Source organism: Typopeltis vanoorti, chromosome 1 (assembly GCF_054136105.1).
Source record: "Typopeltis vanoorti isolate ZY-2024b chromosome 1, IOZ_Tvanoo_1.0, whole genome shotgun sequence".
Taxonomy (NCBI): domain Eukaryota; kingdom Metazoa; phylum Arthropoda; class Arachnida; order Uropygi; family Thelyphonidae; genus Typopeltis; species Typopeltis vanoorti.
This window is the reverse complement of record NC_143549.1, coordinates 179,958,818-179,985,000: the sequence shown is the minus strand read 5'-3', so window position 1 is coordinate 179,985,000 and position 26,183 is coordinate 179,958,818. Positions and strand designations below refer to the sequence as shown.

At 33.6% G+C, this 26,183-nt stretch overlaps 1 protein-coding gene and 1 long non-coding RNA gene across 3 annotated transcripts in view; one reads left to right on the top strand and one right to left on the bottom strand.

Annotated features, from left to right (window-relative positions):
- Positions 1–26,183, top strand: part of LOC150110679 (uncharacterized) — a 62,218-nt gene that overhangs the window by 10,676 nt on the left and 25,359 nt on the right. The gene's annotated exons all lie outside the window — the stretch shown is intronic.
- The window catches only part of LOC150110678 (zinc finger CCCH-type with G patch domain-containing protein-like), a 149,472-nt gene continuing 139,996 nt past the window's right edge, over positions 16,708–26,183 (bottom strand). For both annotated transcript variants that reach the window (XM_090395595.1, XM_090395602.1), the window contains exon 14: positions 16,708–18,751. In XM_090395595.1, coding sequence (XP_090251721.1) covers positions 18,613–18,751 — 139 coding nt within the window. In that variant the 3' untranslated portion in view covers positions 16,708–18,612. The remainder of the gene's footprint in view (positions 18,752–26,183) is intronic.

Genomic DNA, 26,183 nt, shown 5'->3' with positions numbered 1-26,183 from the left:
ATGTTTCCACATGCTGTTGGATATGATGTTGATGTGAGATTATCATACTTTGTGACATCATTTGGGCAAACCTTATTTCTGTGGCTCAAAGGGTATTCTGTATTATTTGTCCTTATTATGCTAAGTATTTTATTCTCAAACAGCATTTTTGATATTAGAGCATGTGACTAGTTCTCTCACTCATATGTCCAAAATTGTTGAGATGGAAAAAAAAAGTAGTGAGCAGGTGAGAGTGGCCTTACCTGCAATGCTCCCCTACCCCATCCTCTATTCTCTCTCACTCCCCCTCTCTTCCAGAAGATGTGTGCTCAGCCTAGTGGAGATGAGCAAGTTCCACATTTGCAGATATCTTTTAGTGATGTCACCTCCAACTGATACTGATAACTGCAGGGCAAAAAAACGCTTTTTTTAATCCAAACATTTCAAATCCAAGTAATCCAAATCCAATAATTTAACCCAAAACGTGACTTAAACTATTAAAGTTTGGTATAGAAAAAATGTTTGTACTCTCTGTCATTGATGTGTCATGCAATTTAAGTAAGAAAATATATTTAATATATATTAAATATTAATATATATTAAATTATTATTTTTTCTTGTGAAATTTCTTGCCACAAACTAACCAGAGACTTTTTTTTTGAAAATCCATTCAGTGAATTAAATGTCTTATTTGTTCAAGCAAGCCCTCAAATATTTCAAGAAACTGTGTCAACACTTAGAAGCAAAAGGAATCGGGTTTTAAATTAATAGCCAGAATTTTAGTGGAGAAGATTTCACTGGAAAAGTGACAATTTTGTTACTATATCTGCAGAAACCTCCACCAGACTAGAAAAAAAACAGTCGTGGTTAAAGTACGACTGCTAGAATTTGGATATTTTATAGAAAGACTGTAGATATTTTAACCCATCACGTTACCAAACTCTTAAAAAAGCTTAGTGTAGAAAAGAAGGTATATTTTTCTTTTCCTTCCAAACATTTGTACATGATAAAATTTTAAAAACATATGAGCAGTCGAAACTTTTTTTTCAAAACTTGACAACACATTCTATTCCATTAGGAGAACAAAAAAAGACAGATGTGATACTAATAATATAATTATGTCTTTTGAAATGAATAAAGTACAAATGATTTTTTTCTTGTGAAATTTCTTACCACAAACTGACTGGAGACTTTTTTGAAAATCCACTCAGTGAATTAAAAGTCTTATTTGTTCATGCAAGCCCTGAAATATTTCAAAAAATTGTGTCAACTTTTGCAAGCAAAAGGAACTGGGTATTAAATTAATAGCCAGAATTTTAGTGGATAAGATTTCACCGGAAAAGTGACAATTTTGTTATTATATCTGTAGATACCTCCACCAGACTAAAAAAAACAGTCGTACTTAAAGTACAACTGTTAGGATTTGGTTATTTTACAGAGAGACAATAGATATTTTAACCCAACAAGTTACTAAAATTCTTAAAATGATTGCTGTATAAAAACGGTATCATAGTGTGCAGATAAAATCAAGTGACGTGAGTGCGAGTCAAAACGTATTTCACAACATAACCACCCATACATTCTAGTGTTGGGGGAATTAAAAACAGAGACCAAAGCAAATAACAGAATTGTAGTTTTGTGAATAAAGTACCAATGAACTGAAAAGTGACAATTTTGTTACTACATCTGTAGATACTTTCACCAGACTAGAAAAAAAAACAGTCGTACCAAATTCTAACAATACCACTTAGAATTTGGTTATTTACAGAGAGAGAGAGAGAGAGAGAGAGAGACATTAGATATTTTAACCAATCAAGTTACTAAACTCTTAAAAAGTTTGTTGTAGAAATAAAAAGGTATCATAGCATGCAGATAGCAAGTGAATCAACATGCAAATATCAAATAATACTCACCATTGGAAGAAAAACAAAAAAACATTAACGAACTTAATAGCCAGATCCGTTCTTCATTTAAATGATACCAAATGATGAAAACAATATTTGCATGAATTTCAAAACTTTGAAAAATATGATGAATTTCTTGCTTGCTGTCATCATAAATAGTTATTCGAAGATAAACATTTTATTTTTGTTTACAATTTTTCTTTCTTTCTCCCTTTCTTTCTTTCTTTCTTTTTTTTTTTTTTGATGGTTGACATTGTTGCATATTGTTTTCAAGAAATATGGTAACCTTGCTTTTAGACACGTGTTAAGTTTAATGTCTCAATTTTTATTTAATTAGGAATGCAAAAAAACCTTGTTTGTCTCATTTTCATTACATAAACTTACTAATGCTAAATAAAGAAAAATAAATAAATTTCAGTTACATAAGTAAGTTCAGAGCTTTGGAATTGAAGTGTAACTGTTAGTATTTGGTGATTTAATATTTGAGCAATACAAAATATTAAATGTGTATTTGTGTAGCTCAGTGGATGTGGTGTTTGCACACCATGGCACTTGGCTGCACGAAGGTAGACTTGATTTCGAGTCTAGTCGGCGACTAGAGGAAATTTTTCTAAGCTTTTTTTCAACTGGTTCCCGAGTTAGTCGATCTCTGGCACGGGCAAGCGGGTGTTTTCTCCTAGGAACTCGGGTTTTTGTCCCGTATACTCAAGAAAATCGACTGTAGAACCCACATTATCTCAGACATTAAATACGAGGGTTAGGGACCACGAGATGGCGGTACTTGTTCAGCCGTCACTCTTCACTGCCTGCTGCTTAATTAGTGATAGCCTTGGACTAGCTATCTCTGATTGGGTACTAGTGGAGATTGAACTGCCCACTCAGTCTCCAAAAGTTAGATATTGGTAAAAACGGCCTCACCTACTCCCTATATACGTGTATACGGGTATAAAAAGGCATTAGCTGATTTTTTTTTTTGAACAAAGAGGCATGCTGTTGTTGGGTTTTCCACAGTAAAACTTTACTCAGTTATTCTGATTCCAAATTGATATATAAATTCATAACATTATACCTTAATGCAATTCTGTTTAATTATTGTAAACAAAATTCGCATCTCTATGCTTCTAGAGATGCGAATTTGTCAGTCATTGGCAGATATTAGTCAGGAAAGGACATGTTGAGTTAATGGAAAATTGTAGCCTCTAGTGTAAAAACCATAGTTTAATGTGATTGCTAAAATCACTTAGTCACCATTGGAAACTGAAAGAGGACCAAAAAGTAAGACAGTAAATTAATGAGTAATCTTCAAGAAAGACTAATGAAAAAATTCACACACAGTTATTTATTTATTGCTCAGTTATTCTGGCTAGAAAAAATGTAGTTAACTGATTTTTAAAATAAAAGAGAGAAAAAAAAATTACGAGTCCTAATAACAAATCTACCAGAATTCCAAAAACAGAAAGCCACATGTAGCCTCAATACTGTGATGTCATTGTGGAGAGATAGCTTGGTAAAACATGAGCACTGTGGGTAGGAATTAACAAAGACTACCAAATGGATGGAAATCTAAAGGATTTGGTCAACTAGAATTTCTGGTTATTTACAGAAATATTGTTCTTTCAACTCATGTGTGAGCGAGTGTTGTGCTGTGGATATAAAATTCAACTATTTTGGAATATTCGCATTTAGAAGAGCTATTTTGGAAAAACTGTAAGTAATTTAAATTATCATTAGAATTTCTAGACTACATACAAAAGTTGTTGGTAATCCATTTAAAGTCTCCGTTTATTTTAATTTATGTTTTTTAAATGCCATTTGGTTTTTCTCTTGACTGTAAACTAAAAATACCAATAGCCAAACATTTTGTAAAAAAGATAACATTAATTCGAAAAAGTAATGAAGTTTAACATCTTAAACGTAGACAAATCAAAATATTCTGATGGGTTATGTATATGATAAAAAAAAGTGTGTTTGAGGGACACTAGCATATAATTAAATTATTCTATAAAGCTCGAAACGCTGCCGCCATCTCGAGTCTACTCTATGAATTCCCATAGCCTTTAACAGGAAAGAAATACCCCAAACAATATTGGAAAATTAGTACTGCCATCTATAGACAACCAAACACAAAACTCGAGAATGATGAATATTTCTCACCCTGGGAAATTGCAAGATATATTATCTCAAAAACATCATCCACAAATCCAGAGGCAAACCAAAACATGTCCTGATGTCACTGAGACATATGTTGCCCAGAAATTTCCAAACAGATAACGACACGACTCCTTATCTCTAAATTTACCCACAATGCTATATACGAAACAAACACACCACATGATGTCCTTGAAAGATTTGGGGTCCCCGAGTAATATTCCAAACTCTATCTTATCACTATCCATCACCCATAATGTCATACGCAAACCATTTATTTATCTACATCTCATAACAACACACATCCAGGACACTGATGTCACTCCCCCCCATTCACTCTACCCCTGTTTGGTTTATAGTGTCCCACCAATCATGACACGAATCATTACCCACTAATATATCTTCCTTTTCCATTCAAAATAATAACGTGACTTATTTACAACTAACAAAGGACGTTACTAATCTTCATCTGATAACAACACACATCCATGACACAAACATTGCTTCCCCCATTCACCCTACCCCTGTTTGGTTTAAACTGTCCCACCAATCACGGCACGAATCCTTATCCACTAATATATCTTCCCTTTCCATTCAAAACAATAATGTCACTTATTTACAACTAAACAATTACATCACTTATTTACAACTAACAAATTACGTCACTTATCTTGATCTGGTTCAGAGTGCATCCTATACTACTACCGTCGTTTTTCTTAAATACTAGGATGGTCTGAAAAGTTCTCGGTCTGACAATGAAAAACGAATTTAAGATTTCAAAATTATCTTTATTTTTCAACATAATCTCCCTTAAGACACGAGTGATGCTCCAGCACAATTATCCAGTCCCTGTAGTGGTTCTCAGTAAGATCTGCAACATACCCATCTACAGTTGCAATCACCTCTTGATTCGAAGAAAAACGCTGACCAGCGAGGAAGGTTTTGTTTTGGGAAGAGTTGGAAGTCAGAGGGAGCCAAATCTGTGTAATAGGGTGGATGTTCCAACAATTCATAGTGCAGATCCCTTAATTTTCCCATTGCCAAAACACTTTTGTGTGCAGGTGCATTGTCCTGATGAAAGATTTTTCTTTTGCAAACCGGGTCTTTTCTCGCGAATTTTTTTGTCTAGTCTGGTTAAAATATCGAAATAATATTCCCCCGTTATTGTTTTATCCTTTTCAAGATAATTAATAAACAAAATGTCTTTAGTATCCCAAAACACTGATGCCATGACCTTTCCTGCTGATGGAACCGAATTTGTCTTCTTTGGAGCTGAACAACCTGGCTTGTCCACTGTTTTGACTGCTGTTTGAATTCTGTGTGTGATGGTGAATCCAAGTCTCATCCATAGTAATACATCGAGGCACAAAATCAGTTTTATTGTTGTTAAAACGCTCCAAGCACTTTGAGATTTTCATGCGAGTGCATTTTTGATCTGCTCTCAATCAAGCATGGCACCCATCTTGCACAAAGCTTTTTCATTTGCAATTCTTCATGAAAATATATCTTACACGTTCTTTTGAAATGCCTATAGTCTCAGCAATTTCACGCACTTTGACTAGCCAGTCATCTAATACCATATTGTGCACTTCTTCAATGATTTCTAGCGTTGTTACACTTTTTTGGACGTCCTTCATTCACGTGGATCATCTTCAAGGCTGGTACGGTCACGTTTAAACTCGGCAGCCCATTTCATAATTGTCGAAAACGAAGAGTGCCCATAAACTTTCATGACCAAATGAATTTCTTTTGGCATTAAACCTTCTTTTACAAAGAATCTTAACACTGTACGATACTCAATTTTATCCATTTCAAGGGATACAGACACTTTTGCTTCAGACAGCTGTATAAAACAAAGTACTTGATAGAATGACTTCCAATTTCACATGAATGTTTTATAGCAGATGTGCCAACTTAGGGCAAAAAATCTTGCCGAATGTTGCTATCTATGGTCAAGGCCGAGAACTTTTCAGACCACCCTTGTACATGATGCTACTACCAACAATAGTATATACATTGCCTGTAAATGATGTGTCTTCTCGTAACCGACTTTCCTGTATGCGAGATGGAAAAGCCGTTTACAAAAAAAAAAAAAAACTGTTACCTCAGCATGAAATCGGTTAAACTTACCTTCAATTCAAAAAGCCTATATAAAGATTTCTGTAGATTGTCCCACACACCAGAATAAATAACGGCTTCTGTCCTGTTTCATGCTTACACATGACATAGAACAATCAGAGAACGAAAAACCCAAGTTTCCAAGTGAAAAAAACTCCCTACCCTCATATGAGGCTGGCTAACTCATCTTTAGTCGAAAGAGACCAAATAAAGGTTTATCATGTCTTGGACGGGAATCGAACCTAGATCTTTCCTACCAAACGGCTTCGTCTATACAACTGAAACCGTATGAGACCGGATAACTCATCTTTAGTCGAAAGAGACCAGATAAAGGTTCCTCATGCTATTGAATGGGAAACCAGATATCTCCTTGGTTCCTATTGGAAAAAAAAAATATATATATATATATATATATATATATATTCCAATAATTTCTTTCACTGAAAAGTACTGCAGTCTCCCAAAAAACAAAGTTTGATTTACACTACATTAGGTTATTCAAACTTAAAAAAAAAAATTAATAAGCCCTATAAAATCATTAACTTTGATCTTTAACCTAACTTTGATTATGATGACAAAAATTATTTCAAGTCCCTTTGAGCCAGTGTGGACAGAATCATTGATATTTTATTTTTCCGTGTTAAAGTTCCCATTTGATGTTACAATTACTAAGAAAGTTAACATAATACAAGAGGTATTCTGTTATCATTATGTTAAGATTGGGACAAATTCATCTTATTAAATTAATTCTGTTTAAAATATTTAATAAAAATGTTTAATAATTATGATAGTTGATAATTAGTGTTTGTCCGGACTTTTTTTCTCAAATGCCAATACATTACTTCTTGCAATTACGGATATCACTTAAGTGGACTTTCAATTAACAGTGAATGTTAATAAATGAGCTCCAAGGTATTTTTGGCCCATTCCTCCACCCAAATCATAATCAGCTCCTATAATGGGAGTTGATTTGGATATTAAATATGACTCTGGACACGGTTTTGAAAAAATAGAATTATAAACATTAGAAGCTGACCAGCACACGGTCCTGGTATGAACCCTAAAGATCACGTGGCTTGCTGGTCAGCTTCTAATCACTTCTATATTTTCAAAACCATGTCACCATAGCCAATCACTAAACAACCTACTACCAACCATTACGATGGTTCTATTGTCGAATGTGGACACTTATCACAACAACAGTCTACTGTATAATCACAGAAAGCAAGTTCTGAATCACATAAATCAAAGCAGCGTGGTTGGAATGTCTTGTATATAGCAGCCTTTTCATGAAAATCAGGATGAAATTCAGCAACTATTGCTCTAGCATAGATCTCTAGAGCCATGGATGTCCTAAACTCTTAAGCGAATCCTGTAATAGTTGTAAAATTCTTCTCATAACTTCCCTATATTTTGAATGTGTTACTAGAAGTGCAAAATCAGGAAAGCATGAAACATTAGTGTGTGAGGGGGGGGGGGGGGGGAGCTTATGTGTGTAGCAGTGGCGGCCGGTGAAAATTTTAAGTGGGGGTGCTGCATACGCAAAATAAAAAAACTTTTTTCCCCTAATCAGTAATGAATTTATTAATAAATAAATTTAAATATTAAAAATTGCTTTATTAAAAATATTTCATCCTCACCATGAACAAACACCAATAATAAAAGTTTCGTATTAAATAGCAATGACAAGCGCAAACGAATAGCGTTAGATCGCTGTGCATGTTTCGTGTGTAACGATAATTGAAAAAATATAATTTTTTTCATATTTTCATGCTTTCCTTTTCATAATTCAGCCTTGTATCTATAATAAATAAATAATTATATGTTATTTTAACAAAATAAAATACGATTTACAAAAAATAGTTCACCACGAACACACGCGCCAATAATAAACATTTCATATCTCACAGAAATAACGAGTCAAGCATAAGATACACTGCCCAAACGGCAGTGCATTTGTTTCGTAATCTAAAGCGTTAATCGAACAATTCCAATTATTAACTATTCAATCAATCTCAAAACACAAGCTGTAACCTTTAACATGTTATACAGCATTTATATAATGTTGTAAGCATTGTTAGTATTTATAAATACAAACAAAATTTAATTTTTTCATTTTTTTCCTTGGGGATGTCGCAGTGCTTATGTACGGCCCGCCACTGGTGTGTAGGTTTCTTCTTTATCTGATTCTTCAGATAAGCGAACTAATGTATGATAAAAAAAAAAATAAAAAATAAAAATAAAAATAAAAAAATGCTCGGTATAGTTTCTCAGATCTCGAAAATGAGGTAATCATTACAAAAGGCAAGATTAGTTATAGCCCAAGGAGATATAGCAGTTATGAATACGAATGCCAAAAGTAACACATAAGGGTGGGGAATTTTTGGTTTTGGTCAGTTGGACATAAACAAAAATTGTCACCATTTGTGAGACTTGGTAGATGGAAGGGGAAGGGATAAAATGCAATGAGTATCATATTTCCAGGGAGTATAGAAAGAATAGGACAGGAGTATTACTTACAATAGCTATAGAATTACAGCCAACAAAAGTAGAAGTCCAGCAGAAGAAATGCAGGAGGAACGATATGGTACATTTGAGGCTATCTGTAGCTTACTCATATATAGGGCAGGGATGCTGCACAGAAAGATGTAGATATCATGTACAAGCAGATTAGCACAATGAAAGCATGCTGAGTAATTATTATGGAAGACTTCAACTATGGCACATATACTGGAAGAAATAAAGGACACATTGCAGGACGAAAAGAGAATTTAGTTACTGAGAGAAAGAATTATGGGGGGGGGGGAGTTGAAAGTTGTGATAAACACCTAGACAAAAATTATATTAAATTAAAGCAAATGATATACCACAAGAAAGAACATATAAGGACATAAGAATACCAACCCAACTCTGCTACAAGCATGTTCTTTCTTGTGGTTATATCAGTTGGTTTAATATCATTTTTGTCTAGGTGTTTATCAGAACTTTCCAGACCCGAGGTTCGAGAGTGCTGGATCTGGTAATTGTATCAGAAGATGTATTAACATAACTATGATAGCACACTTTAAAGCTTTAGTTCCGATGATTAAACTTTGAAGGACAAACTTAGGAGGCAGCTTGCCACGCACAAGAAACTACAAAAGAACTTCAGTGCGGTCCAGTTAGTCTGCAACAATCAAATCCTCTGCCTACCTCTTCGTGCATTAGTGGGTCTATTACCTCTGAATACTGAAAGAAAATGTCTAGGAGTGAAGTAACATAAGCAGGATAAAGGTGTAACATTCGCACCTCTCAGCAGAAAAAACAAACCAAACTTCCATATTATTACAGGCCGCCTAGGTGAATTTCATTGCCCAGTATAATACATCATTTTGCTTATTACAAACTTGAAGAGGAGAAAAAGCATGTTTGAATTCAGCAAATAGACTTTTTAAGCATTGTAATATTTTCATCATTTCATGAGAAATCATAGAGCGACCACCATTTTTCTTTTTTGAAGGTACAATTTTTAAAGTTATTTCACATATGTGCCTGGAAGGAATATGGATAGTGGTGTGTCAAGGGAAATGCCAAGGCCACTAAGCCTTCCTGATCCACTTTACAAATATATGCCTTCTTAGTTCCAACTTCAATGATATTCCTTTCCATCTTTAAACTGCACTTACATTTCTTAATAGAAACTCAAAGTTCAATGTTCTTCAAGCATTATTCGAATGCTTGAAGAACATTGAGAGAATTTAGAAATTGTTTCTGATTTCTCTCACAAGCTTTGATTCTCAAAAATGGAAATTGTACACGTTTGTTCTGATTTAAGATAACAGACCATTTCCAATTTGGAATTTGCTTTTTTTTTTTTTTTTTTAGCTAAAATCTCTCTGCTTCATTCTATCAACTGATTTACTACTTCATTTTCTCCACTACATTGTTAGTGGAGAAAATTATGAGAATAATTTTGAATATTCACTTCTGAATATACGCTGTTATTGTTTGCCCACTAAGAAATTCTGATCATAAACTAGTGTTGATTTCTTATACCATAGAACATTTAACCGAATCTCATCCAAGTATTGTCTGGAATCCTAAAATTGCCATGAGGGATAATCTTCATGATTTCTATAGCTGGTTGGGAATGATTTCAGTCCTGTTTCATTAGTAGTATGGGAACATTTATTCCCCAACAACCACTGCGACCCTTCATCAATTATCATAGTTTTCCAAGAAACATGCAGAAGCTGTCCAAGAGAAAAGCTGGGCATATTACATTTGGCTCTCATCAAAACCTTCATTTCCCTTTTCTGCTTATGTCCAAGCTGAAATAGCTGTAAGCAATCTATCAGCACAACCAGAATAATTTTTGCGACTAAAAGTAGAAAAGTTGCTTTACAAAAAAATGGATTTCTGGTGGATAATCTTGTGAATTAAAACACTACCAAAATGCAATCCTATATAATCCCCCACACATACACATTAAAAAAATAAATAAAATAAAAAAAAAAGCCTTTCTTGGTCCAAACATTCCTCAACCAGTTTCTGCAGCTGCCAAAAAACTAAGTGTACTTTCCACCAACAGCACTATCTTTTGCCTATATAACAACTACCAAATGAATCCCAAATCCACCTGAGCATAGAATACTGTTTACACTGTACCCAAAGCTTCGAGAGCATTACTCAATTCTATTCAGAAGAGAGCACTCAGATTATGATCTCCTCATAAAGAATCACTCCAATCCTTTCTCTCTCTCTCATAGATGTTGTGTCTATAGATCATTTCATGGTCAATGTTCTGCTAGAATGGCCACTATTGTTCCTCCACGTTTTTCCAAAACTGTAAGAGCAGCAGCTGCTGGATAACATCCATTTATCAACAACCTTCGAACTTATTGAAGAAACTTCTCTTGCATTCCATTCACCTCTATTCTTTGGAAAGGACTTTCAACTATTCAAAAAACATGTAAACAAATTTCTTTCTTCTTATCTGCAATTAATGGCTTGAAATCGTGGGGATGCTGCAACTTTCGAAATATACATACACACTGTAAGTACAGTGTACAAGTGTTTGGATAAAATATCAAAATTACGGTAAAAATTTTGAAAAAAAAAATTGTTTATTAACGATAAAATTATACAGTTGGAATAATTCAAAATTACTTTAAAATAAAATATATTCTTCTTTTGTTTCATAAAAAAATATTGATTATTAGTGATAAAATTATAGTTAGTATAATTAAAAATAAAATCCATTCTTGTTTTGTTTAGAGTGAAAAGGTCAATAACTTTTTCCTTGATGTTTGTGTGACTGTTGAAGAATTTTTTTCTACGTTGAAATCATCGCAAGTGCATTTAACCTATCCTGATTCATAGTGCTCCTCAGAAATGTTTTTATTCTCTTTAATGTTGAAAAACAGCATTCAGGCTGTGATGTAGTCATAGGAATTGTCAAGAGAATTTTTATCAATACAGTAATTTCACTAAGAACATAATCAAAATTATTTTCTGTTATAAATTTTAACAAGTCAATTAATTTACAATAATCATGCATGCATGTCGGGTCTACTGTAGAATACTCGAAGTTCAGTTTAAAGTTTTTCTTTGTTGATCATGGGATATATTGTGTTTACGGAGTAAACACGATAAGCACTACGAACACTACTACTGACGCAAATTGCATATAAACAGTGGAACTGCGCGACGGACAGTGCCGCATTACGCTAATAGCTCGCATCTCACTATGACGTGCATATGCTTGGCGCATAGCAATATGACACTGTAGTAAACAAGTGCTGCTAACGTCCTTCGCCCTCCTAAGTGCTACAAGATGGGTTTTTATTATTTTTTATACAAAATAAGAGAACTGTATAGGATTGTTGATGATAAAATTAAATATTACAAGCAAATATAAAGAAATTAAGAAATATATTTATATATCGAGAAAAATTGGAGGTGCTGCAGTTCCGCATTGCCTATGTACGAGCCGATGCTGCCTGCAACCAACATGTGCTAAGTTTTGCAATGTTACAATTGTGAATTTTTTTTTTTTTTTAAAGCAACTTTGGTTCAATCCTACTTCCATCTCTTTTGCATTCAAATGATTCTACTACATACCACAGAAAAGGCAACCTCCTGGCACGTTACTTTTCCTTCAATCTGCAGTGATTTTCGAAAATGCCCTTCTACCTTTAGAAACGTGCTACACTCAAAGTCGATTGATATTTCACTCAAAAATCAATAGTTCAAAGTGGATGCCAAAAGTATCCTGGTCCTGATGGAATTTTCAGGATTGTTCAGAAAGTTTGATTCTCCTCATTTCTCAACTATATTTGTCTTAAAATAGAAATCTGATCTTGACAACCCCATACATGGCTAGAGGCTTGTTTCACTCCAAGTTTCTCTTATACAATTTTTCCTTAGCTCCAAATATGCATGCATAAATCTTGAAACACTGTTTAGGGAGAATCCTCCATAATCCTCATACTGTTTTATGTCACTGTAATCATATGGCATATAATCTTCTGAATTATCTACCTCAGATGTTGATAAGCTCCTCATTGATTCCTCATCAATAATTTTTCACTGTTCTGTCAGTGCCTATCTCATTTAATAATCATACAAAGTAATTACATCACAGGACTCTTTCCACTATTTCTTCTTTAATATGTATATTCTATATTCTTACCAGTCTTCCCATGATTTTTTAGCTACTTTTACGCACAGCTTAGCCTTTTCTATATATATATTTTTTTTTCTTTTTTTTTTTTCTTTTCTTTCAAGGCATCTACTGATATCCAAGGAGTCTTAACTCCTTGGATTCACTGTGAAGTCTGGATTTTTATAAAAGCAACTTCACCACATGCTTCTCGCTGAATCAATGCTTTCATCTAAGTTTGCCACTGATTCTCTAAGGATTTACTTCAGAAAGATGCTGACTTCAATCCTTTTTTTTTAATATCTTACTTTTTTTTGATATACAAAATGTTATATTCAGGCAATGCCAATCAAGGAAAAGAAGGAGTAGCCATAGTATTCAACACAAAATATGAGGCTAATCTTCTTGAATGGCAGGCAGTCTCAAGTAGAGTGATGTGGGCAAATATCAGAATGGAGAACTGGACAATGAGACTTATTTGTGCCTATGGTCCCCAAAGAAGGTTCTACTAATGTAGAAGTGGAGGAATTGTTTGAGGCTTTAGAGAAAACAACTGACTCAATGAAAAAGGAACAGTTGGTCCTTGTTGGGGATTTAAATAGCAGAGTAGGAAATGATTGTCAGACATACAAAAATATTTTGGGAAAATTTGGACAAAAGAGCAAAGCTAATAATAATGGCAAATATCTGTTGGATTTCTGCTCAGGACATGGACTGGTTATTACTAACACCATGTTCCAACATAAAAATATGCACAAATACACATGGAGAGAAGGGGCTAGGAATAAGAAAAGTCTCATTGACTATGTTATTGTTGATAGTGATGTTTTCTCCCTGGTGCAGGACACCAGAGTGTACAGAGGATTTGAAATTGGAAGGGATGGCTATTTAGTCTTGAGAAGGATAAAATTGAATTTCATATTGAAAAGAATAACACGTAAGAAAGTTTTAAAGCGAATAAAAGTTGAGCAGCTCTCAGATGTAAACTGTAGACTGAAATACACAAAGTTCATTGAAGAAAAAATGAAACAGTTTGAGAACAGGAACCAAACCTTGGAGATTCAGTGGCAAGTCTTGAAGAAAACCCTCACTGATTCAACCAGAGAGGCATGTGGTGAGTTCTGCAAGGATAGAAAAATCAGAACTCAATATTGGACACAGGAAGTTAAACAGGCAGTGAAGGAAAAGAAGAAAGCATATCAAAAGTTCCTGGCAAATAAGTCAGCTTGTGCTCTTAGAGAATATAGAGACAAATGTAAAAAACCTAAACACTGTGTCAAACTAGCTAAACAAAAGTCATGGGAGGACTTTAGCAAGAACATAGAAAATAAATATCAAGAAAGTGGCAAGCCATCAAAGGCTTGAAATGTGGAAAGGCAGCAGGAGTAGATGATATTCGACCAGAAATGCTGAAGTATGGTGGTATAAAAGTCTTACAGTGGCTGCACTGCATAGTTCAGAAGGCCTGGACAGAGGAACGAATTCTGAATGTGAGAATTACAGAGATATTTCCCTACTGAGTGCTCCTGGCAAGATTTATGCCATTATACTTGAGAAACAGTTGAGAAGAATTGTGGAAGAACAAGCTGGATTCAGGCCAAATAGAGGCTGTAAGGTTCAGATCTTCACTTTAAGACAAATAGTTGAAAAATCATGGGAATATAACAAAGATCTGTATTTAAGTTTTGTCGATCTGGAAAAGGCATATGATAAAGTGCCAAGAGAGAAGCTATTCAATACGCTATAGTTATATGGTGTCAATGGGACATTATATCAAGCAATACTTAGTCTTTATTTGAATTGTAAGTCAGTAGTTAGAATTGAAGGAAGTACAGGAAGATAGTTTAATGTTAAATCTGGTGTGAGACAAGGATGTACATTATCCCCTCTATTATTCATTATCTATATGGATCACATTATGAAGGAAAGTGGTATTAACATGATATCAAAATTGGAGATGTTAATGTCAGTTCTTTGCTTTATGCAGACGATGCTATACTTCTAAATAAATCTGTTGCAAGATTCCCTGACTAAATTGAATAACTGTTGTAATAGATATGGTATGAAGGTCAGCAATAAAAAGACAAAGACAATGAAAATAGGCAGAAGCATTGAAAATATGAACTGCAATGTGAATGGAGAACCTATAGAACAAGTACAACATTTCAGCTACTTAGTCATGATTTTTAGTGAAGATGGTAAATTAATATGGAAATAAACAACAGAATCAACAAAATTTATATGGAGTAAGAGAGAAATTAATCGAAACACTAAATTAGCTGTATACAAGACAGCGTTCAAACCAGTTTTAACTTATGGATCTGAGAGCTGGGTCAGAAGTAAAACACTTGACCAAAGACTAGAGATCACAGATATGAGAGTTCTGAGAAAGATTAGGGGCACGATCAGATGGCATCAATGGCAATATCATATTAAAAACGAGGATATTAGAAAAGAACTTGACATTGTCAGCATCCAGGAATGTGTTAGCAGAGCTAATCTCAGGTGGTATAATCGCTTAAACAGAATTGGTGAGGAAAGATTAGCAAAACAAGTGTTTTCTGCCAGGTTGGCAGAAAAACAATCCAGAGGAAGACCAAGATATAGGTGGATTGATGCAGTACAAAGTGCCTTAGATGATAGAAATATAAGATCTGATAATGTTGGTGTCTTGACAAGTAACAGACTGATTTGGAGGAAAATTGTAGAAAGGAAGTTAGTAACGATGTAAATTTTTCATGTAGTACTATAATATCCTGTACACCCTTTGAGGGTACATGGCAGGAATTTGATGATGATGATGATACTTTTTTTTGAAACATATTCATTTTTATTCTGCGTAAAACTTATGATGATCAGTATTTCAAATCCTCTGTATATCCCTTATATCCTGAACTAATGTGAAGACATTACTAACAGCAATATCATAGCTTCTCCAGAAAGTCAATGAAGATAATTAGAAACACACATGCAATTTTTTCTTCCTACAGAGTTTGCATCCTCCTCTCCTTTTTCCCAAGCAACTTTTTATTAATTGTTTTGAAAAACATCTCAGTTGTGGAAAACGTGGTTACACCAGTTCATAATGCTAGAATATGCAGTGCCAATCTTCATATTGCTAGAATTAAGAAGGAAAGGGAAACCTACTAATTTTAATGATTGACAGTTTCTTTTGTTATTTTTGTAGATAATACCATAAAACTGAAATACTGCTCGGCATTCATATATAGTTCACTAAGTGCAGAAACCAACTAATTTATGCAATACCAATTTTCAAATGCAAATAACACTTTTTTTTACATGACTTGAAATAAGATAAAACACTTCAGATTTTCTATACCTACCCTTAAGACAGTTCACAAATAATTTTTACAAATAAAATTCTGCTGAAAGTGAAACTGGCATGCCACATATATATATATATATATATATATATTTAAAAAAATTGTAAAAACACATCCACCTGACAGAAGGAATATGAACAGAGTTTCTATCTAATGTGAAACAGTCTGGCATAACAGGCTAAAAAGTTATGTTCCACTCAGTTCCTCTAAGTGGAAGTTTTGCCATTACCATATATCATTAAAATAAGATTAATGACTAGAAAAGTATTTACATAAAAAAACACAAATTAATCTCTCAATTATACAATCAATTAGACAAAGAGATACTAATATGGTGCTTGTGCATTGTTGCAAAAAAACATCTAAAAATCCCTTATTTTTTAATTGTAGCAAATATTTAAATATTTAAGCTTTGCGTTACAAACTGAGAATATGAATAAAATGTGTAATGAATTTCAGTTATGCAAGATAACTGAATGATGCGCAAGATAACATTTTGTATACCAGGGTTATAACTTCACAATAAATAAAATCAAAGTTTAAAAATAATACTTTACTCACAAAAATTACATACATAATTATTTACAACAGTTGCACTTAACATTCTTTTTAGCAATTGAGAATTTTTTCATTACAACAGGGTGAAATATCTGTTAAGCCTTTTCCTAATTACAGAAACAAAATAGTTAACATACATGTATATATATTCATTAAAAAAACTTATTTCCCATGCTTTTTTATATATACTGTTTTCAATAATATAATACATCTATATTAATGTTGTCGTGTGCTGTCATGTGGCTTATGCAACCTGTGCTACAAAATTCACGTCAATTTGATGTATGAAAGTTTTAAGAGTGCATAGCACATCAGCGCTCATCTTAATTGGTCTAATGTAATTAACTGTAGAATAACTTTGAATACTTTAATTTATCAATTAATATAATTTTAAATATGGAAAGTATAAAAGTCAAATGAACAATAGCTATGCTTCACGCGTGCCATGTGAGAAGCACAAAGAGTTTACACTTCGTGGTGAGATTAGATTATTATTGACAAATACTAGAGTGAAACACAGATAATTTAAATTTTGATACGATTTTTAAATACAGCCCATATAATATGCACAAAAATTGAAAAAAGTAATCACTTGAGAAATTATTATTTTTCCATATTGAGCCAAAGAAAGGCTGAAATAACTCATTTTACTTATTTATGCACAAGTTCCACCCCTCATACAATCTGCAAAAGCTCTAGCAGAAAACGAGACAGTCAGGTGATCATCAACAATGTTTCCCATTGTAAATATGGACAAAAATGTTAGAAATTATTTATAGAAAATTGCTTATCTATATTGGTGTCCTAAATACGTACGCAATACCAATTTTATAAATAGTCAGTTCACACTTCATGCACGCAAAACAGAAAACAAAACAGCAACTCATGACAAATGAAAATGCTCAACTGGATTGGTTGACACAATAACCAATCACAGCCACTGATTTCTAGCTGCTATTGTCTTAGCACTCACCTTGCCTCACCTTCTGGGCCGTTTAAAACCACTAGAACACTAAGAATTTGACCTGCTGCGTCATCTGTATGTCTGATCAAAGGGCTCAAAGATATATGTATTTGTGACTGCAAATCCAGGCTATTAACGTGAATGTGATGCAATGTTTACACATCAAAAAGTGTCCTCTTCGTGGAGCATTAGTATATTGTGTTTAATTTTAGGAATCACTCAAAGCCAGAAAACAACTGCGGGAGTCTTTAATGGGAATAAATGCAAAAATATAATATCAGTGATATTGCTATTCCATGGAAGTGTACCCACACTTAGTGCACCCTGAATATTCACTCTTGAACTATACACACACACACAATGACCAACTATACTTGCACCATGATCACTGGAAGTTCAGATTCATGATTCCTTATGCTTTCATAAATAAAGCAAATAAAACTAATCTCCACATAAGATTCCATTACAACCACAAAGTAATTTGTTTCTTCTAAGTTGAATAAAATGAATATGACAATTACATTTATGCTTATTTCTTCTTTACACTTCAAATTATTTGCATACAGTTATTTAGTAATAATTTACAGATTGTGATTAATAAGAAATCAACAAACATTAATTTATTGGTTAACAACTGATAAAAGTAAACCGAATATTTATATAACATAATAAAATTTAAACAATATATTTAAGTTAAATATATAACCTACATAGGTTATATACTTATTACTATACAGTGGATAACAGTCTTATTTTTCCAAAGGATGATGATGAGGCTTTGGTATCTTCTGCAGAATCAAATAATAATTTATATTTCCATTAACTGGAGTGGCTCACATGGATTTTCAACATTTCACTGGTACTTACTTTTCTTCTTTGCAAATGTATCCAAAAGGTGATACAGCACTTATTACTAAAAAACTCTTCAATCCACAGAATCCATTTAAAATTTCATTAAAATACTCTTAGTTTATGATGGTTTTTACGTGCTCGCTGTTCTTGATGAATGGCACATTCTTTCAAACGCAGTTGATGCACTAATTGCTTTTGTTCAGCAATACGCTGTTCTACCTGAGAATGCATCATTTTATCTCTAATAAAATAGAAGAATAATAATATTTACATTGATATAAATGACAAACTAAACATAATATTACAACATAAAAAAAGTATAAATAAAATTTTTTTCATTAAGTATTTTTAAAACACCACATCACCTCATCTTTCCATTATGTGTTGGCTCAACAGCTTTTCACAGCTATTTGGCTTTGTAGAATACTAATTAATGTAATGACAGGATGGTTAATCCTCTCTGCAGTTTACAATGTTTGTAAACTGAATGCATTCTCTAGTCAGTTTATTTTGAAGAATGAAAAATCCCAATATTCCAAGAGAAAAACTTGCTCCCTTCACATGAGACTGGCTAACTCTCCTTCAGGTGAAAAGGCCTTATAAAGATTCCTTGAATCCTAGACAGGACTTTTGTTTTATGACACTGGTAAAAGACTGTAACACTCAAATTAACTGTACACAATATTATAATCCAATGGAAATCACAGAAAGATCTAGAAAGCTAATGCTAAAGGACCTAATGGTAATATAGAAATCTCAGCAGTCTGATCGAATCAACTAAAGATTAAGAGTATAGAAGGGTTTGGATTAGAAGTAGTAGTAGTTGGATACTATATAAAGAGCTACACAGTCTTGGCTTCTTTGGAAAGGCAACTACATAACTACACATACACTGAATATAAACTTCACAAACTGAAGTTTGGCGAGAAAGGCATAATGGTGTGCAGCTGAATATGAGTGCAGGATTACTGAAATTAACATTCAGTAACCGTGGATGTGCAAGTCATTTTATTATTACCAAAATGTAGCATACTACTCTAAAAAGATGTGATGCAATCTTGATGTTATCTGATTTGTTTACATTGAGAAATGATTAAAAAAACTCAGATAGGACAAGAAAAATGAGACCACAAGAAAAGGCATGTAATGAAACAATGAATAAGTATAATAACAACAAGGTAAGTAAGAATATAAAAAAAAAAAAAAAAAAAAAAAAAAGTAATATGGTATGGATTTGTAATTCAATTTGTGCTTGCCGACGTCACTACTTGGAGCTTCCCAGGAGCAAAAACTAAACAAAGGCAAATGAAGAAAGTAAAGTAAAGTAAAGAAGATGATAGTGCTTGTTGGAAACAATGATTTCAGTAGTAATAAATATATGAGAGAGAGAGCATATGAAAGGATTGTTGGAAGAAACAAGAAAGAAGAGCGAGAGAGTAGAAATTATTAGCTTATTATCATGATACAACAGAACTGAGTTAAAAAAGGAGGGATATGATAGAAAATGATTCAATGCACAGGACTGTGTAAAGGAAATGGACACAAGTTTTTAAATGTGTGGAGTAGAAAAGATTTGTATAAAAGGGATGGCCTTGAATGGACTTGGCATCAGAAGACTGGAAAATTTATTAACTGGGTTGAGACCTAATGCAGAAAGTCATGAAAATTAGATCATCATGGGAGGAACAGTGAGAATGTGAGTGTAAGCTCAGCTATGGTGTGCAGACGTGATAATGATTATGAATGTCAGTGATCTAGCAAAGGGATGGAAATTTATGTTTTGGATTCCGACTTTTGGAGTGTGTCTTTGGACAGAAAAGAGAAAGTAGCTCAACCAGGCCAAGCAGACTGTTGATATGAGTACACCTAAACCTCTTTTTATGCGAATTTTTTTTTTTACGCCAATTGGGATATCAAAAAAAAAAAATTTTTTTTTACGTGATTTTTATTCACTTTTACGTGACCAACCTAAAGTCTAAGTTAGGAAAAAATCCGTAATTCAAGAAAATTCTGAGAATTTTGTAGAATTGCATTCTCGTTTCAATTAAGAAAATTCTAAATTCTTACGAATTTCATTTATTGGGAATTCCCCGAATTACATAACTGACTGCACATAAAAAAGCAATTCTTAGCAGTTTGAATTTGGTGTTTCAGTAGAAAACACAGTTACCGCATTTTTTGCATTTGCATTTTATAAGTGAAATCAAAATAAAAATCACGTTATAAAATTATTAATTTTGCCAAGAAATAATAAATGGTAAGCTATATGTAATTTTCAAACTTTCATTTCATTAACCGATGATTTTAATCCAGCTCTCATATGATGTTGCTGATAACAAAAAAAAAAAAAAAAAAAAAAAAAAAAAAAAAAAAAAAAAAAAAAAAAAAAGGAAAGTCGTTTCCTTGGATATAAAAATTCAAATTTTAGATCGTCTTCAAACTGGGGAAGGTGCGAAAGCATTTTGGAGTCCGTGAATCAACTGTCAGATCTATAAAGAAAAATGAAGAGGCTATTAGAAAAGCGGTATGTTCTGGTACAAAATCGAGTGCGAAATTATCATCATACACAAGAGATGTTGTTCTAGAAAAGGTTGAAAAAGCTTTAGTGATGTGGATAGAAGATAATGTACAAAAAAGAATGCCAGTTGACAGAAATTCCATCAAGCAATCAGCATTGAGATTTCATGAACAGATTAAAAAACTGCAGCCAGATACTTCATCTCAATTGAGGAAAAAACATGAATTTCATGCAAGCAATGGTTGGCTGGCTAAGTTTATTAAAAGACACGCTCTTCATAATATAAAAATTAAAGGTGAAACGGCTTCTGCTGATGAAACAGCTGCTAAAGCATTTCCACTAAAACTTGTTAAAATAATTGAAGATGGAGACTCGTGAACAAGTTTGGAATATGGATGAAACCGGCCTTTTCTGGAAAAAAATGCCAAACAGAACTTATGTATTAAAAATGCAAAAAACTGTTGGTGGGTTCAAAGCAGCAAAGGATCGCATAACACTCCTATTTTGTTCAAACGCTTTAGGAGATCGGATGTTAAAACCACTGCTCATAAATCGATCATTAAGACCACAGCCTATGAAAGGCATAGATTTTCAAAAATTGCCAGTTCATGATGGTCAACAAAAAAGCTTGGGTGACCATTGATATTTTCACTGAATGGTTCCACAAACATTTTGTGCCAGAAGTTAGACGCTATTTAAATGACAAGGGTCTCGAATTTAAAGTGCTTTTGATTCTTGATAATGCACCCGGTCATCCTGCCATAGAACACAACACCCAAATGTGCAATTTTTTTTCTGCCGCCCAATACCACATCATTGCTACAACCTCTAGATCAGGGTATAATTGTGACTTTTAAAACATATTATGTCAGACGAACATTTCAGTATGTTTTGAACAAGCTAAATGATGATGAAACACTGTCAGTTATGGATGTGTGGAAAAAATTTTCAATTATGGATTGTATTGATCAGGTTCAAGGAAAGCTATTTGGCCCGCATGTGTTAAAGAGAATGCTCCTGTTCCCTTCAATCATACTGCAGAATTCCCCAATATAATAAGTTTGGCATGTGAAATTGGCTGAGAAGGATTCGATGATCTTATGTCGGCAGATATCAAAGAATTGTTAATTGATAAACCTCTTAGCGAAGATGAAATAGTGGAGATTGTTTCTGAGACTACTAAAAGCAAAGAAGTTAATGATAATGATCAAGATAATCCTACTTTTACTGCTGATATTATTAAAGAAGGTCTTAAACTGGCCAGTAATTTAGGCAATTATTTTGCCTGACATGATCCAAATGAAGAACGTGCTGGGAAGTTTTCACGTGAGCTTAATGTCTTCATACAGAGAATTATATTGCGACTTATCTAAAGTATCAACACAGCGATTAATAACTGAGTTCATGTCTAAAACTACTGAAACAACCAGTGGTACTTTTGTTCAAGATATGACAAGAAGAATTCCACAAGTTGAAGCGGAAGTCAATGACAATAATACTATATCTAGTAGTTCTAGTGATATTACAGTCTCACGAAAAAGAAAGCTTTTACGTTTATTGTCAGAAACTGATAGCGAATAACATAATTTTTTTATAGAATCCTTAGCAAACAACTGAAATGAATATGTTTTTTTTAAAGTTATTAAAATTCATTATATGTATGTGTATTCTCCATGAAATGTAAATAAAAATCTTATGATCCTAATGAATTTAATGTTTATGTTTTTCATTATTTTGTTTATATTTCAGGTTTGGAACCAATCTTTACTTTTTCTATGGAGTCAGTAGTTCTTTTTATGCGAATTCTATTTACGAGTAATTTTTAAGCACGTATCTATCGCGTAAAAAGGGGTTTAGGTGTATATGAAAAAGCTAGAAGGTTACTTGTTATGTCTATACACAAATGTCAGGAGCATTAGAAACAACAAAATAGGTAGAGTTCATTGCTGAATATGTTTTGGCCTAAGATTATTAGCATTAGTGAAACCCAGCTAGAAGATTTAGATGTAGTAACTGGAATAAGTATAACAATATGTCCAGTTAGGGTAGAAACTCAATAATATCAATAATGAAAACAATAAATGAGCTTGAGGATATCTGGTGTGAAGCTAAGGCTAACAGGATGATATATATGGCAGGATGTTGCTATAGGGCTGGTGGAATGCTGGGGATGATGAAATGCATTGTCAAATTACCCTAATGGGTACTAAGTAAGTAATCATTATGAGTAACTTGAATTATCCAAACGTTGATTAGCAGACAAGAAATCTCATGATAAAAATGAAGGAGAATTTATTGAGCTGTTGTGAGACAACATTCTCAAGCAGCATGTGAAAGAAGGAACTCAAGGTCATAGAACGTTTAGATTTGATCATGGCATCAGAATGGGTCTCAGTTAAGACAGTGATCATGGCATACTGTCCTAGGAAGCGGCTAACTATATGAATGTTCCAATCAGGACAATATGCGAAACTATAAAGCTGAAAATTATGACAAACGCAGGAGAATCCTATATTTAGTTCAATGGTAACAGTTACTGAATGCAAAGGATATCAGAATGCATAGGAAATTTTGAAAAGGTGCTTAAATGAGGAAGTATCTGAATGTGTCTCTAGTGTCTGAAAAACAAATAAGGTGGGAGTGAAATGGATGTGCAACCTTAGTAAGCAAGCAACACATAAGAAGATATGTGAAAGGAATATCATGTAAATGAAAAGAAAAATAGGAGTCATGAAATATATAAAGTTCGGGCCATTACAGTTACAAATATTGTATAAAAAGTCAAATCAAAATATGAAAAGAAATTGCCCATGTGGGCCAAAGACTACCCAAAGGGGGTTTTATTGCTACGCTACAAGTAAAAGAAAAAAATGTGGAAAACTTGAGCGAATGCAGACAGTGCTCTTGTGTCAGAAGCTGATGAGACTGTTCAAATAAGGAGTGCTCAACTTTGCTAAGATCTATTGACCACGTATATGTAACATTGCACTATGTTGCTACTATACTGGATGAAGAGAAGATAGAGGTGCATAAGAATGAGGTTCAAGAGCTGTTGCATAACCTGGATATCAATTCAGCAATAGTCCAGATGGGATACTAGCATGTTCAGCTGAAATGGCTTAGCCCTTAACATGTTTGTATAGTCACTTTGTGAGTCTCGGCTTGGGAAAAATCCCACAAGAATGGAAAGAACGTACAATAGTTCTGTAGATAGTTATGATAGTGGTACGAAAACTGATGTGTCTGACTACCGATTTATCAGTATCTCTGAAGTGATGATGGTGGTGAAGAGTTTAGAGAAGTTAGTAAGAACTCACATATGGAAATGGATTGATACTTGACAAGGAAAACGGCATGGGTTTACTAAAGAAAGGTCATGTGTTAGCAACTTGCTCATATTTTATAATAATGTTATGGATGAGATGGACAAAGGGAACAGATACACTATGATACCGTTGTCCTGTCAAATGTCATCTCCCTCCAGGAGGCTGATTATTCTGGATATCTACATGAGATCCATAATGTGAGTAGAAAGATAAGATGATGTGGCTCTAATCTGTTACATCTTGCAGATAGTATCCTATGTCTGTAGACAGGATCGGCAACTAGTATTTTTCTTGTGTCTGCGATTAATGTTTGGCACCTTTCCAAAAAGTTTTTTTTGAATAAAGTGTGAATAAAACGAACAGGAAATGAAAAACAAATGAAAACCGCTTTACAGTATAATATTACCTACGGATTAGTCCTGCTTATACAATTTTTTTTCGCACGGAACTCAACGATTAATCATAAGCTGATTTATCATCATCATCATCAAATTCCTGCCATGTACCCTCAAGGGGTGTACAGGATATGACAGTACTACATGAAAAAATTACATCATTACTAACTTCCTATCTACAATTTTCCTCCAAATCAGTCTGTTACTTGTCAAGACCCCAACATTATCAGATCTTATATTTCTATCGTCTAAGGCACTTTGTACCGTATCAATCCACCTATATCTTGGTCTTCCTCTGGGTCGTTTTCCTGCCAACCTGGCAGAGAACACTTGTTTTGCTAATCTTTCCTCTCCCATTCTATTTAAGTGACCATACCACCTGAGATTAGCTCTGCTAACGCATTCCTGGATGCGGATTTATGATACATCAAAAAATAAAGAACTATTTTAGATATCTTTTCATAAATTTTAATAAATATTACAGTGATATAATCGGGTCCAGGATACAATTTCAGAATTTATTTGTTCGTTTCTGGGAAGATCTGAAGGGGCCCGAACGGAAGACAACATACATTCATAATTATATGTACCATTCTGTACCATTCGTTGTTCGTTTAAACTCTTATCTCATATTTTTTGACATCTTTTAGGTGCCTGTGTATATTGCACAGTTCGTACATGCTGCCAGCTGGGCCTGTCTGTAGATATGTGTTCATGGGAATGGTCTGCCTGTTTTGAGGGACAAAAAAACCTAAGTGTCCAAGAGAAAAACTCTCCCCTCTGTATGAGACAGGCTAACTCACTATTTCATTAAAAACATCTGGAAAAGGTTTTTCTTATCATACACAACATGCAAACCCTTTGTCCAAGTGAATTACGAAGGATCTCATCATACTATTAGATTTTGCTAAAGCATTTGATAGGATACATGAAAGGCTATTACATAAACTGGAAAATACAGGAATGGAATATAAACTCTTGACTTGGATAAGAGCATGGTTAATAGACAGATACCAAATATTGGTATATGGCAGGTGTGAATCAGCCAGATTTAAAGTGATCAGTGATGTACCCTAGGCATCAGTTCTTGGACCATTGTTGTTCGTTCTATGCATTAATGATATTAGGAAGGCTCTAAAAAATGCTCAATTGTTTGCTGCTGATGAAAAGATAGGCAAGGCATTCAGAGATGTTAGAATGATAAAAATAGGCTAGAAATGTGGGTAAATAATAATAGCTATCAATTCAATATCAGCGATTGTAAAATTATGTACTTTGGCATGATGAGATTTCCATATTACATTGGCACAGTTATGCTACAAGAAGCTGATGAGGCTAGTGATCTGGTTATGGTGGATAGAAATTTTAAATTCAAAAGTCAGATAGAAAAAACTGCAAATACAACTCAGAGAATAATTGCAATTAAAACAAACA